The sequence below is a fragment of the Cryptotermes secundus genome, unplaced genomic scaffold (genome assembly GCF_002891405.2).
Source record: "Cryptotermes secundus unplaced genomic scaffold, Csec_1.0 scaffold1412, whole genome shotgun sequence".
In the NCBI taxonomy this organism is placed as follows: Eukaryota; Metazoa; Arthropoda; class Insecta; order Blattodea; family Kalotermitidae; genus Cryptotermes; species Cryptotermes secundus.
This window is the reverse complement of record NW_019737102.1, coordinates 139,001-151,731: the sequence shown is the minus strand read 5'-3', so window position 1 is coordinate 151,731 and position 12,731 is coordinate 139,001. Positions and strand designations below refer to the sequence as shown.

Here is a 12,731-nt window from a genome sequence, read left to right as displayed (position 1 = left end):
GGGATTTGGCACCGTGTATATGTGGTGTTAACCGACGTTTCGGAGGAACGTATCGCCTCCATCTTCAGAGTAGAAGGAAAAATATAAGAAATCCGCAAGCGAAGAGACCGTGAGAACCGGTAAAAGCAGATTGGTGTTCCAATACCTTCTACCCTGAAGATGGAGGCGATAAGTTCCTCCGAAACGTCGGTTAACACCACATATACACGGTACCAAATCCCAGAAGACTGCTTTCTTCATAGTCACCGCCGTGAAAGCCTCAAATCTTACATAAAAGAGACTAGTTATAGGCAGACGGAAGGAGATTAAAAAAGGGAACAGAGTAGGCAGAATGAGAGTATATAAAAGAAAATTAGATTATAAGGTAGGAGGAGGAGAAGAGGATAAAGATAGCGATGAAATAAAAAGAGAAAATAAAATAATAACTTTGATTTCAAATTGTTAAACATGGTGGCACATGCAACAGGAATTATCGTGCTTTAAAGGTTTGAACAGATTAAAGAAGGCAAAATGGTACACAGACTATTAAAAATTAATTTAAATATGAAATCTAAAGTAATACCTAATCCCATACTATTTGCTCTTTGCTAATGGGATACAAGAATTAAACTCATTTTAAAGCGAGAAAAAAATGAACTGCGAAAAGAAATAAGTTCTAAATCGCTAAGTTTAAAATACATTTATAAACGTTTGGATACTGAAATTCTAATAAAAGTGGGAGTATAAGCACTATATCTGTCGTGTCAGTTTCACTACCCTCCATGGCTTTTGTCATATACTGCTATTAATCTGTATCAATTAAATAATACAGGACAACGCAATTGATTTCGCAACGAGCACCCTCAAACCCACACATTAGTAATGGTTTTACGTCTTCAGGTGCAAAACCGCATATGAAATTATCTACCTGAAATGCAAAGTAACCCAGGTTCGATTATGGACCGAAACAGTTTTTTTTTTTTTAGTGAGCAAGCGGTAACAATTCTCACTTGTATTCGATACATGTAGTGTTCGAATCCCGGACGGATCACCCAATATCCTGACTTAGGTTTCTCATGACTTTCCTCTTCCTCCAAGAAAATGTCGACACAGTGTCTTAAATTAGGCCACGACCGTTTCCATCCCAATCTTCCTAATTCATAATACACAATTTTCTAATCGTCTGAGTTTATGTAGGTCGTGATACAAACGACCGTTAGATGAAGTTCACACACGTTAGGAAAACGAGAAGCCAAAAACAGAAAGCAGAATAATTTGCAGTATGACACAGTGTAGTCTTGTAAGCGTTTCTAGATGTTTCAGAAGAACGAACTGCCTCCATCTTCAGGGACGAAAAGTAAGTCAAACCAGCCAATAGCAATAAGTAAGCAATGATTATAATTATCGCTTCTTGATTGCTTCTTGTTGGTCACGTTTTAGACCATGAAGAAGGTGGAAGTACGTTCCTCGGTTATCTCGGTGAAATTCTATACATCTACAAAGTTTTGTCGTAAGCATATACTTGTATAAATTACTCAGATTTTAGTGAAGGGGAATTTGGAAATCAGGTCTTCCCAGAACTTAGCTCTGTATGAACGGTCAAACAGAATGGCTGCTCCTCTCTGTAACGAGAAGGCTGCGACACAACCATTCTCAGAAATTTAATTTTCCTTGTTATCCGGACAGAATACGAAGCCAAAAGAACATTTTCCGGTAACAATGAAAACTGAGCTACCTCGTTTAATATATTTTTTTTATTAGGTTCATTTAATTCTATTGATACTGATCGACTTTTGTCACCGTTTGATGATGGAAGTCATTTTTTCAACTCCTCGAATTTTATAACCGCTGAACTGGAAGAAAATGCGTTTTTCAGCCCTGCTAGAAACTACTGTGACCACTAAAGAAATTTTCCTTTCATCATTTAATTTAATGGAAGATTGGGTCTCTTTACGAAAGTGTTTAGGAGCAATGGTATAAATAATGCAGTAAATTTACTTTTTTCCTCCGTGGCCCTTAGTCCACAAGAGAACTGTACCGACCGAGCGACCGCCGCTTGTCGGCGAAGTTAGTGCCAACTTCTGTGGATAGAGAGTGCTGCATGGTCAGCGCAACGGATTCCCACGGCCATTAATATCGGTTTCCAGACCCGATTACTGGATTACAGTTGGCGGTAAATTTACAATATGAGAAATTATTATTAATATTATTAATTAATATTATGAATATTCTAACTAATTCAAAAGTGCGCTTTTAGTTAGTTTCACATTTAATAATTTTCTGCATTTTTTCAATAATAAGTTAAAAATTAGTAGGAATAAAACGAAAATTTCAAGACTTAGAAGGAAACTGAGCACTCTGAACAAATTCGCAAAAAGAAAAAATTACCCCAATTTCTGTGAGATATTTTCCAGTACAAAATTAAGTCTTCTAACTCAGACAATGGTCAGTTTTATAGGCCGACGTCTCTATCGGACATTGGAAGGAACTAAGAAAATGTTCACTATACAGATGAAACGCCGCTATCCGATCATTTGAGTAATGAACAAAGTAAAGGTACTGTTCTCGTACATGTGTGACTATAGACGGGGTTTGGATTCGTGAATGGATTAACTGACCACTTACAGGTCGTAACTACAAATAACTATAACACAATCGCTGATTTCCACACTTTACAGATCACTATACGCTAACATTTCTCCAGCTTGTACTAGACGTTTCTTGGTAACGGCTTCTGAAAATGGATATTTTTCCGCAGTGCTTTCACTAGAAGTTTCCTGGTAAGGGATATTAACAATGGCTATTCTTTTGCTTGCGTGCCAAAGTCCCGTACAGAACTAACTGCCAACTATCAACTAATATGTGTCCCATTTCTCTTCTTTATAACTCCTCGGAACGGACCGCGTAGGCAACACCGTTCATTCTCGTATGCTAACAGATTTTTTTATCGCGGGAATGTGTTTACCGAACCATTGCTCAGAAATTGTTTTGGTACAACCGCCCACCTCACGATTGTTGCATAGCAACGGCTATACACGCTACAATTTACTTTCGTAATTGGGAGAGGGTAAATTCAATTTAAATTGAAATCAGCCTCCATACTTTGTACATAGTCCTGCTCCTCAGGGCTATAGTTGTGATTATAGGTAAGTTTGTCGACCTGTGTGTGTGTATGTATATGTATGTAATTTTTTTAATGCTAGTGGGGTGGGACTAATTCCCTTGTACTGCGGCTATTTCTGGCCCATTGTACCAGCCCCAGATGATAGGTGAGGGTGATTGTGGAGCAATTGGTGGAATGAAGATTGGCAGGGGAAACCGAAGTACTCGGAGAAAACCGGCCCCAGCGCAACGCCACTTTGTCCACCACAAATCCCACTTGACCAGACCCGGGATCGAACCCGGGCAGCCGCGGTAGGAAGCCAAAGACTAACCGCTTGAGCTATGGCGCGGCCTTATGTACGTAAGTATGTATGTACGATCTGATACTACGTATCCAAGCCAATGTTGGAAGAAAACATTGCAGCGACTTCTATTTAGTCTTATATACTTCAACGTGCCTCATTTATATAGGTCTATTGTTTTCGGTTCTGAATAGGTTACTTAACACTATGAATGAAATAGACCCTTCCTTGTAACATTTCAGAATTCCATAATAGACACCTGTGTTTTAAAAAAAACGGAGACTAGGACTTAACAACGGGGATATTAAAACAGAATTTCAGCTTATGAAGGAATTGTAATAGCAACAGCTTCGAAAGTTTAAGGGCGACCTGTTGATATATTTCCCTCGTGCGTCATGAGTTTGACTTTATAAACAAATTGTTACATATTTTAAATTTACTTTCCTCTCTTCCTTTTCATTTTATCTCTTTCCCATCATGACAAGGAAGGAGTAGAATAGCGAGGAAAGCTTTTCTCTATTACAATATGTGATCCCTTCCCCCGGCCCACCTGTTACCCCGCAACCATTAGCAACAAAGTTTTTAGCATTCCTGGTCTGTGTGCGGATCAATACGTGTCGCAACGACGTTTTGCAACCAATCCCAAGCTCTGACGTCAAAGCATTTCTGTAGGAAAAAAAACTGTAGGAACGACGTTGCTTTCATTTATTCTCTCTTCTCTCTCTCCGTTTTCTGGTGTTATTATTCTTCTTCAGCCCCTCTCCTTGTCCTCTTTCCCACGAGCTGGGAGTTATTTCTTCTCTTTTCTTTCCTTCACTTCACCTTTCATTATTTTTCTCCTCCTTTGTAATCTAAGTTCTGGGTTACTTTTCTTTTGTAATCTAAATTCTAGGTTACTTTTCTTTTATGATAAGAGTTCTAAGTTAGCTTTCTTTATAACCTGAGTCCTTACTTAATCATATTTTATAAACAAGAATTCTGCGTTTCTTTCACTTAACAGTTATAGTTCTAGGTTAATTTCGTTGCATTAGAACACTTCTAGGTCATTTTTAGTTTATAATAGAAACTCAAGTTTACTTTTGCTTTGTAATCAAAGTTTTAGATTGTTTCTGTTTTGTAATCTACCTTATGGGTTACTTTTGTTCGTAATCTGAGTTCTAGGTTACTTTTTGTTTTATATTGTAATTGCTAGGTTGTGGCACTTTCTCTTATAATATAATTTATAGGTTACTTTAATTTTATAATTTAATCGCTAGGTTATGGCCCTTTCTTCTATAATCTGATTTTTATGTTACTTTCATGATGTAATCTAATTGTTAGGTTACGGCACTTTCTTCTATAATATGAGTTGTAGGATGTCTTCATTTAAAATCTAATTGCTGGGTTATGACACTTTCTTATATATTCTGATTTCTATGTTACTTTCGTTTTATAATCTAATTACTAGGACCTGGCACTTTCTTCTATAATCTGAGTTCCAGGTTACTTTTATTTTGTAATCTAATTAGTAGGATATGGCAATTTCTTCTATAATCTGATTTCTAGGTAACTTTCATTTTGTAATCTAATTGCTAGAATATGGCACTTTCATTTACAATGTAAGTTCTAGGTTACTTTTGGTTCATAAGAGGCATTCAAAGATTATTTTTCTTTTGTAGTCCAGTTCGTAACTCGGTTGGTTTTATAATCTACGCTTCAGGTTAAATTATCTCTCGTTTTATTCCTCTGTCCTTTATAAAAATGCATAATATATGAATACAAAACCTGAAATTCGTACATTGCGTCATTTTTCTTTCAATGTTACAGGTACTGGGATTTTGAAATAGAATGGCCAATCATGGCAGTTCAATGACCTCATCTCGCTACCGTATGGTATCTCTCATAGTATCACATAAAACCAAAATCTCTTAATATGACGATGTGCTCAGGATATCCTGCACCTTTATCGGTGAGGTAACTTGAGCTACTAAATATTTCATGCCGAACGAAATGATGAAAGGATGCGAATGGGATTCATCTGGCTCGAAACAGGGTAATCCCAGCCTGACCTGAAAGGAGTACTGAACATTCGGCTTCTAACAAAGACTGGAGATTTATTGAGCAGTTGAGGAACTATCAGCTTCTCAAGGATGACTTTGCAACGTGACGTTAGTTAACGTACTCGATGTCTCACAGCCGTAGTCTCAAATACTTAAAGATACAAATTATATAAAACAGAAATTTGTTTCACTACATTCTCTACTTTCTTAAGAACAAAAACATTCGTATTATGTTAAATTCGTAAATTATAATTCATGAATATTTAAGGAAGTTTAGATATAAATGTCTAATCTACTTGTCGAGTAGCCGGTCACAGTGGCTGCGGCGGCCTAAGGCATTAACCGTCTTCGCTCGCTCGAACTCTGGGTCGTGGGTTCGAATCCAACTCGAGGCATGGATGTATGTCNCTGTGTTTGTGTTGCTCTGTGTGTAGGTATCGGCCTTGACACGGGCTAATGCCCAGTCCAAGGAGTCCTGCCGACTGTGTATAGGATTAAAAAACTGAAAAAGCGGCTAAGGTCCAAAGGGCTGTGGACCCATAGAGAGAGAGAGAGAGAGAGAGAGTAAATAAATGTTAAGATATTCTGCTGAAGAAACAATAAGATAATATGTGCACACATACTCGTATTGAAACAACGTGTCTCTTGTTCACAGATCCATACGTGAAAGTGTATTTATTGTGTGAAGGAAAGAGGATTAAGAAGAAGAAAACAACCGTGAAGAAGGCAACACTCAGTCCGGTGTACAACGAGGCACTTGTGTTTGATGTTCCAGCAGAGAATATCGAAGATGTGAGCCTGATCGTGAAAGTAATCGACTATGACAGGTAGGGAAAGTACAGTCTTCTGCACAGATTCTGACTCGAATTGATATAAGAGACAAACATGTAAAGGTGTTGTCCCATTTTGGTCGTGAGTCACATTAACTGGGAACTGTAAATCTGTCACAAGAAATGAAATGCGCATCTAACTCGTTAAGTCATGGAGGGGGAGAGAGAGAGGGGGGGTTATAAATTCGAGGAGGACGGAGGAGTAGAAAAAACTTTACATTTTTACAGGGAAAACTGATGTAAATGTAATCATTCCGGTAACGGTATGGTGTAGAGGAAGTAGAGCGACGGTCAGTGGATTGCTTTGGTCTGAAATATGAGTCAGAGTTACTGTACGACTGGTAGTTTATCGCCAATTAGTTCGTCTCGACGCCAAGCCTCTTAAGGTTCAGAACCAGAGATTTTTTTCCAATTGAACTCTTGCGGTCATAGCCCTTATGTAGCACCCTCTCTGACGAGAGGATGCGTCTGTCGTTTACAATTGCTACTGGTTCTCGCCAGCGCAGTCATTCTCAGGTCCGTGTCCCGCGGGACTAACGACCGTATTTCACTGTCTCAGATTCAAGACTCCCCCAACCTTGAGGGCCAGGTCCCCGTATCTATACACCTCAGGAATAGGGTGGCCCAGTTATACCTCTCACCCCGGGCACTTGGTTCCCCTTTCGTCGCCCCCTACGACTGACAGGGCTACGGTGGAGGTATTCGAACCCGCGTCCGCACGTGGTCTGGAGTATGGAATTTATATAAAAAGCACTTAAAAACTGAGTTCTTATCTCACAGGAAACACATCAGCTCTGTTAAAACCCAGTTTCTTAAGATTGTTTAGGGAAGAAATCGTCGTTTATTTCTGAGATTCACGCTAGCCTAAATTCATGTAGGATCTGAGGTTCTCGCTAGCCTAAATTCATGCAGGATCTGAGGTTCTCGCTAACCTAATTTCATGTAGGAAATGAGGTTCTCGCAGCCGTGGTTTTGAAGATTTCTGTCTCCTGGGATATAACGCCATTTAGTCTGTCGAAAGTCAAGAGATGTTTCGGAGGACTCTAAAGATGGAGGCGACATGTTCCTCCGAAACGTTGCTTTGTCTTTCAGCGGACTACACGACTTTATATCCCGGAAGGTATAAGTGTTCAACGTAAATATATTATGTAGAATAAATACTGAGTTCTTTTAATGTTAAACCAGATTAAGCATATACTACACATTGTACTGTGGATCACTATAATCCATTTACCTATCGCAAGGTGAATTCGCTAAATTAAATTACGCTATGTTCAGGATCGGACACAATGAGCTGATGGGTTGCACAGCTATTGGTTCAAGTTTTATTGGAATTGGAAGAGACCATTGGCTGGAGATGCTGGACAACCCCCGCAAACCTGTTGCCCAATGGTACCCCCTACTGGAGACAGTTCCGGGGCAAATCCCACTCACAAACTCACAGCCACTACCGGTCAGTTTGAGTTGTCTCAACGGAAGGTAAGCAGCCTCTTCATCACATACATTATTCACCCATGTTGCTGCTGACGTCACGTCACAGTGCATGCATGCAAAGAGACTGGACCCTTGCTTCACGACGGTTTGATATTCGCCGGTTTCAAAAGTTTCTAGTAATTTCCTTTGTTTTCCCCCAAAGAGCCATTATTAGCCTCTTACAAACGAGCAGCTGGAAGATTTGGCTGGAAAACTGACTCTGAAACAGCAGGAGCAGAAACATGAAATGCCTGTTTTGCGGTCTATAGAAGCCCATTAGCTGCAGAGTATCATGACTGTGAACAGAGCTGCTTTATTAGAATCTGAGTCTGCTTCCACCTGCCATGACATCAAGCAAAGTAAACAACTTCTACTTTCTTAATTTAAAATGAAATCTGGAATACCTCCAACTGATCCACTGACGGCAGAACATGATCCAGTCGGATCTCACGAGTCAGCGCCAGGGAGTTCCTCTCGTCACTAACGCCTATCTATTGCGACTTGACGCCTGAGCGCCGGAGTTGTGCGGTCAGAGCACAGCTGAGACGTCCGTTGCTAGACAACAGTTACTTAATTACTTACACATGGAGCCGAGCACTTCTTGAGGAGCCGCCAATTCTGCAGCTACTCAAGAATTTTCCAGCATTTTATGGAACCCGAAGGTTCATTACCGTGTTCACAAGTGCCATCCACTGGTCCCTATCCTAAGCCAGATCGATTCAATCCATACCATCCCATCCTATGTCTCTAATATTCATTTTAATATTGTCCGTTCGCCTATGTTTTTGTCTTCCTAGTGATCTCTTTACTCCTGGTTTTCCCACCAATATCCTATATGCATTCCTCATCTCCACCATTCGTGCTACATGCCCTGCCCACCTCATCCTCCTTGACTTCATCATACTAATTATACTTGGAGAAGAGTACAGGTTACGAAGCTCCTCATTATGCCGTTTTCTCCAAACTCCTGTCACTTCATCTCTCTTCAGTCCAAATATTCTCAACAACGGTTAGCTGAAATATGTTTCCGCGGCAACGAATTCGCTTGTACAAATCGAAGTGTTGCCCGGAGATTGTCACACGTCTCGTGGGAACAGAGAATAACAGAGAGCAGGTACACAGACACAGCGACATCGGTCGTACGACGTCCGTAAGGTTCATGTCGCATCAAGTAGTACAATATAAAGTGTAGTCTTGGCTTTCATACGTGACGACATGTGAAATCTACCGTACGACATTCGGAGAGCAAAGAAATGTATCTGGTCGCTCTAGTGTGAAAAAGAGGTCGTACGGCAAAAAAAAAACGTACGACATTTTTCCGTAGACCGATGTCGCTGTGTGTGTTCCTGCCCAACTGTTCGACTTGATGCTCTATATTCGGTTCGCATGAAGGTAGTTCAGTCCGTCATTCGGACATCCAAAGAGAGAATTCGAAAGAATAGAGACTGTTAAAGATTCAGACAACAGTTGAGAGATTCGTCATTAAGGAGTTCAATGTGTGAGCTGCTGAAATCAACAGTAATTGTAATGGAGACGTCCAGTAAATCTAATCATCAAATCCATAGCCCACAATTATTAGTCACGACTATCCCTATTACGTGAAAACATTTATATTTTATTGTATAATAAATTGTGATATAAATCCATATACATAATATTTATGTTTAAAATATATACATGTTTGGTATTATTTTATGAAAGAAGTCTCAATTTTTGTATACCTGGAACACATCTCATTGAAATGCATTATAATTCGTCTTTAATTTACGCCGATTCGGTATACGACGGTTTATCCAGGAACCTAACCCCAGCGTAAAACAAGGGTCTGAAAGGTAAATACTAATTTCTGTTAGAGGCTGAGTGGACTCCAGGGCCATAGTGCAGCTGGAAGGATTAGGTAATTTGAAAAAAAATCCAATGACCTAATCGGGAATCGAAACCGCGACCTTCCGGCTTGTAACATAGTACCTCAACCAACTACGCTATCTCGTACCAAAACAATTGTCTGTTGTACTCAAATACTGAAACTTCGTGTCTCAAATCACAAACGTTGAAGTTTTGCAGGGATATTTTACCTTTCATCATAGAGACATAAAAATTTTGTACACCCCTGATAATCCTCACCTCTTCTGTACTTTCTGCTACAGCAGTCTATGTTTTCGTTTCTGTAGCAGAGCCATATAAAACCAACTTCCTCACTCTCTATCCGACCAAGTTAATTGTGCTTGTGCTTGGCTTGCGCTGCCTGCCTGGTCAGCGCTCCTGGAGAACTGTTGGGGTGAAATATTGTATGACTACGAAGCGATAATGGAATGACGACTAGTAGCGTCAAACCTAAGAAACTCGAATAAAGACCCACTCCAACACGATTCTCATATGAAGTCACTGGGGATTGAACCTGGGTCGTTGTGGCGTAAAATCGTTCAGCAGCAATAAAAAAAAATCTCGGTTCTTCTACGAACTTTTTTGTCCCTTCAGTGCCATTCATTATAAGGGCTGGAATAGCTAAGTCGGTATAGTGACCAGGCAACGGCAAGGACGACCGAGGAATAGGGGTTCAGTTCTTAGCAGGGTAACGTCCAGACCGGCTCTGGGGCCCACGCAACTTCCTATCCAGTGGATACCGGGAGCTATTTCAGCAGAGGTAAAAAGGGAAGGAGCATGGAGCTGACTATTCATCTCCATCTAGTGCCGAGGTCAAGAATGGTCGAGCTATACCTCCCCTCCGCCATACGTCTTCATGGCGTAGTGCTTAATTAATTAAGCCAAGGGATAATTTCACCTTTACCGTAATCCGTGCATTATAATTCGTCTTTATTTTTCTTGTGGGTTATTTTATTAGTCGGGATAGCTCAGTCGGTACAGCGACTGGCTATGGACTGGACGACAGAGGGGTCGGAGTTCGAGTCCCGGAAGGATCAAGAATTTTCTCTTCTCTACGTCGTCCAGACCGGCTCTGCTGTCCACCCACCCTCCTATCCAATGTTACCAGGGCTTCTTTCTCCGGGAGTAAAACGAGAGGGGTGTGAAGCTGACCACTCAACTCCAACTAGTGCCAAGGTCAAGAAATCGTGGATCTATACACCTAGTGCTTAATTAGTTAAGCACAGGGACAACTTTACCTTCTTACTTTTACGGCCTGTATATCGTCGAAAGAATAGATGATAGACGATGACTTGGTCAGGATTTGGACGAAAGAGTTTGAAGCTTAACTGAAGAAATTTCTCGGTTCGTCTTTATGATTTCACGTAATCTACTGATGTGACCTCTCTTACAACATATGCTTAACATTCAAACCGTAGGGTCATCACGCAATGAAGATACTTTGAGACGCAATTTCATACAGTGGTTCTTTATTTTCAGGTGAAGGAAGTCCTAATCACTCTGCGAAATGACTATACTTCCACCGTTCTAGGAAGTCCTGTACCACAGTTGCTCAAAGAAGTGATGAAACCTGATCACTTCATACGGAAACTTTTAAAGGATACCCTAACGTCCTTTTATAGCAAGTTTCTTAATCTACAAGAGATTCTTCTGGAAAATACTTTACCCATTCTCACATCTTGTCTACAATATCCTGATTTCCCTGTGGGAAATAATTTCATTTTCCCTGACGCTGGATTTTCCCTCGAAAGCATTAGCCGTATCATATAGGCTACTAATAAAATGTCCCCAGAAATCCATCCCTATATTTTTACTTCCCAAAGGTGCATATATGTTATGCTAGCTGGCTAGCAACAACCCTTCTATGGTATACAAATATATATAATATATAATATTTGAATGGTATTATATAAAATTAAGTTATATAATTATGATCATAATAATTGTACAATAGAAAAGATAAGTGTCTTATATTTATATAGTGGGTCGAATACAAAAACGCCCATTCAATGATTAATAAAGTAGGTATAAAATTTGGACAGTATTGCCACACGCATATTTTAATTATTTATAATCATGTAAATAAAAATTGTATTATTATAAATAATGGCAGTTCCATGGCGTTGTGTATAGAAGATAATATGTTATATATAGTCCTACAGCGTCTGCTTTTGTAAAATTTAATGGTAAATTTAATTCTAGAGTAATCTATCAGCACAATATTACGGTAATTAAGAGGTAGTCTTTCTGATCGGCATGAAAACCGAATCAAATTCTTGCTCTTTCCTGTCAAGGACAATGTTGTAAAGTGGTGAATGTTGAGTATATACATGTAAAAATGTCTCTTATGTATACACTGCCGTAAGCTCCTGTTCTTACTGTTTGACTTACCAGACCTAGGCAAGGGAAAACATTCATCTTATTACGTATCTGTCACAACATAAATTCCCATAGACGACAATTTACTTTAAATTATAAGTAAAAGTTCATTCTCTTTGACCAGTGCTGTTTATTTGAAATTTCCCTTTGTCAATATTAAATATTATAAACCTTAAACATAGTGGTTAATGAGTCATATATTTAATAAACCCCCCCCCCCCCCAAAACAGTCTCCTATGCTTAAATGTTCCCTTTTCGAGTTGTACAATTTCAACAAATGCGTAATTCCAAGTAACATATTACTTCCACGCTTAGAATTAGTTGTTTTCACATGCTGTGTGCAGGAAATTATCACAGCATAAATTTTACTTAAAAAATCAGATACCTCATGTTTTTTTCCTTCTTTCCTTTATTGACAATCATATTGTACAATCTATAAGTCAATGTGCTGATTGGTGTACAATTTAATAATATATAAAAAAAATGTATGCTCGTAGATTTCCACTCGCCCATTAAGACGGTAAACCCAATAAGAGAGAGAAATCGTTGTGTAAAACAGTCACCTATACAAACAGTTACATGTACCATGCATCCATATAAATTACACTGGGGTAAAAGTCCTAAAATCCGTTATATGGGCCGGGGTAGCTCAGTCGTTTTAGTGACGGGCTACGAACTGGACGGTCGATTTCGATTGTCTCTATTCCACAGCGTACAGGCCGGTTGTGGGGCCCACGCGGCCT

At 39.5% G+C, this 12,731-nt stretch overlaps 1 protein-coding gene and 1 long non-coding RNA gene across 2 annotated transcripts in view; one reads left to right on the top strand and one right to left on the bottom strand.

The window, feature by feature from the left end:
* The window catches only part of LOC111870223 (synaptotagmin-10), a 123,652-nt gene extending 111,454 nt beyond the window's left edge, over positions 1-12,198 (top strand). The window contains exons 8-10 of the mRNA XM_023862330.2: positions 6,078-6,249; positions 7,531-7,731; positions 11,089-12,198. Of these exons, the coding sequence (XP_023718098.1) occupies positions 6,078-6,249; positions 7,531-7,731; positions 11,089-11,092 (377 nt within the window). The 3' untranslated portion in view covers positions 11,093-12,198. The remainder of the gene's footprint in view (positions 1-6,077; positions 6,250-7,530; positions 7,732-11,088) is intronic.
* The window catches only part of LOC117282768, a 126,393-nt gene that overhangs the window by 107,268 nt on the left and 6,394 nt on the right, over positions 1-12,731 (bottom strand). The window lies entirely within an intron of this gene.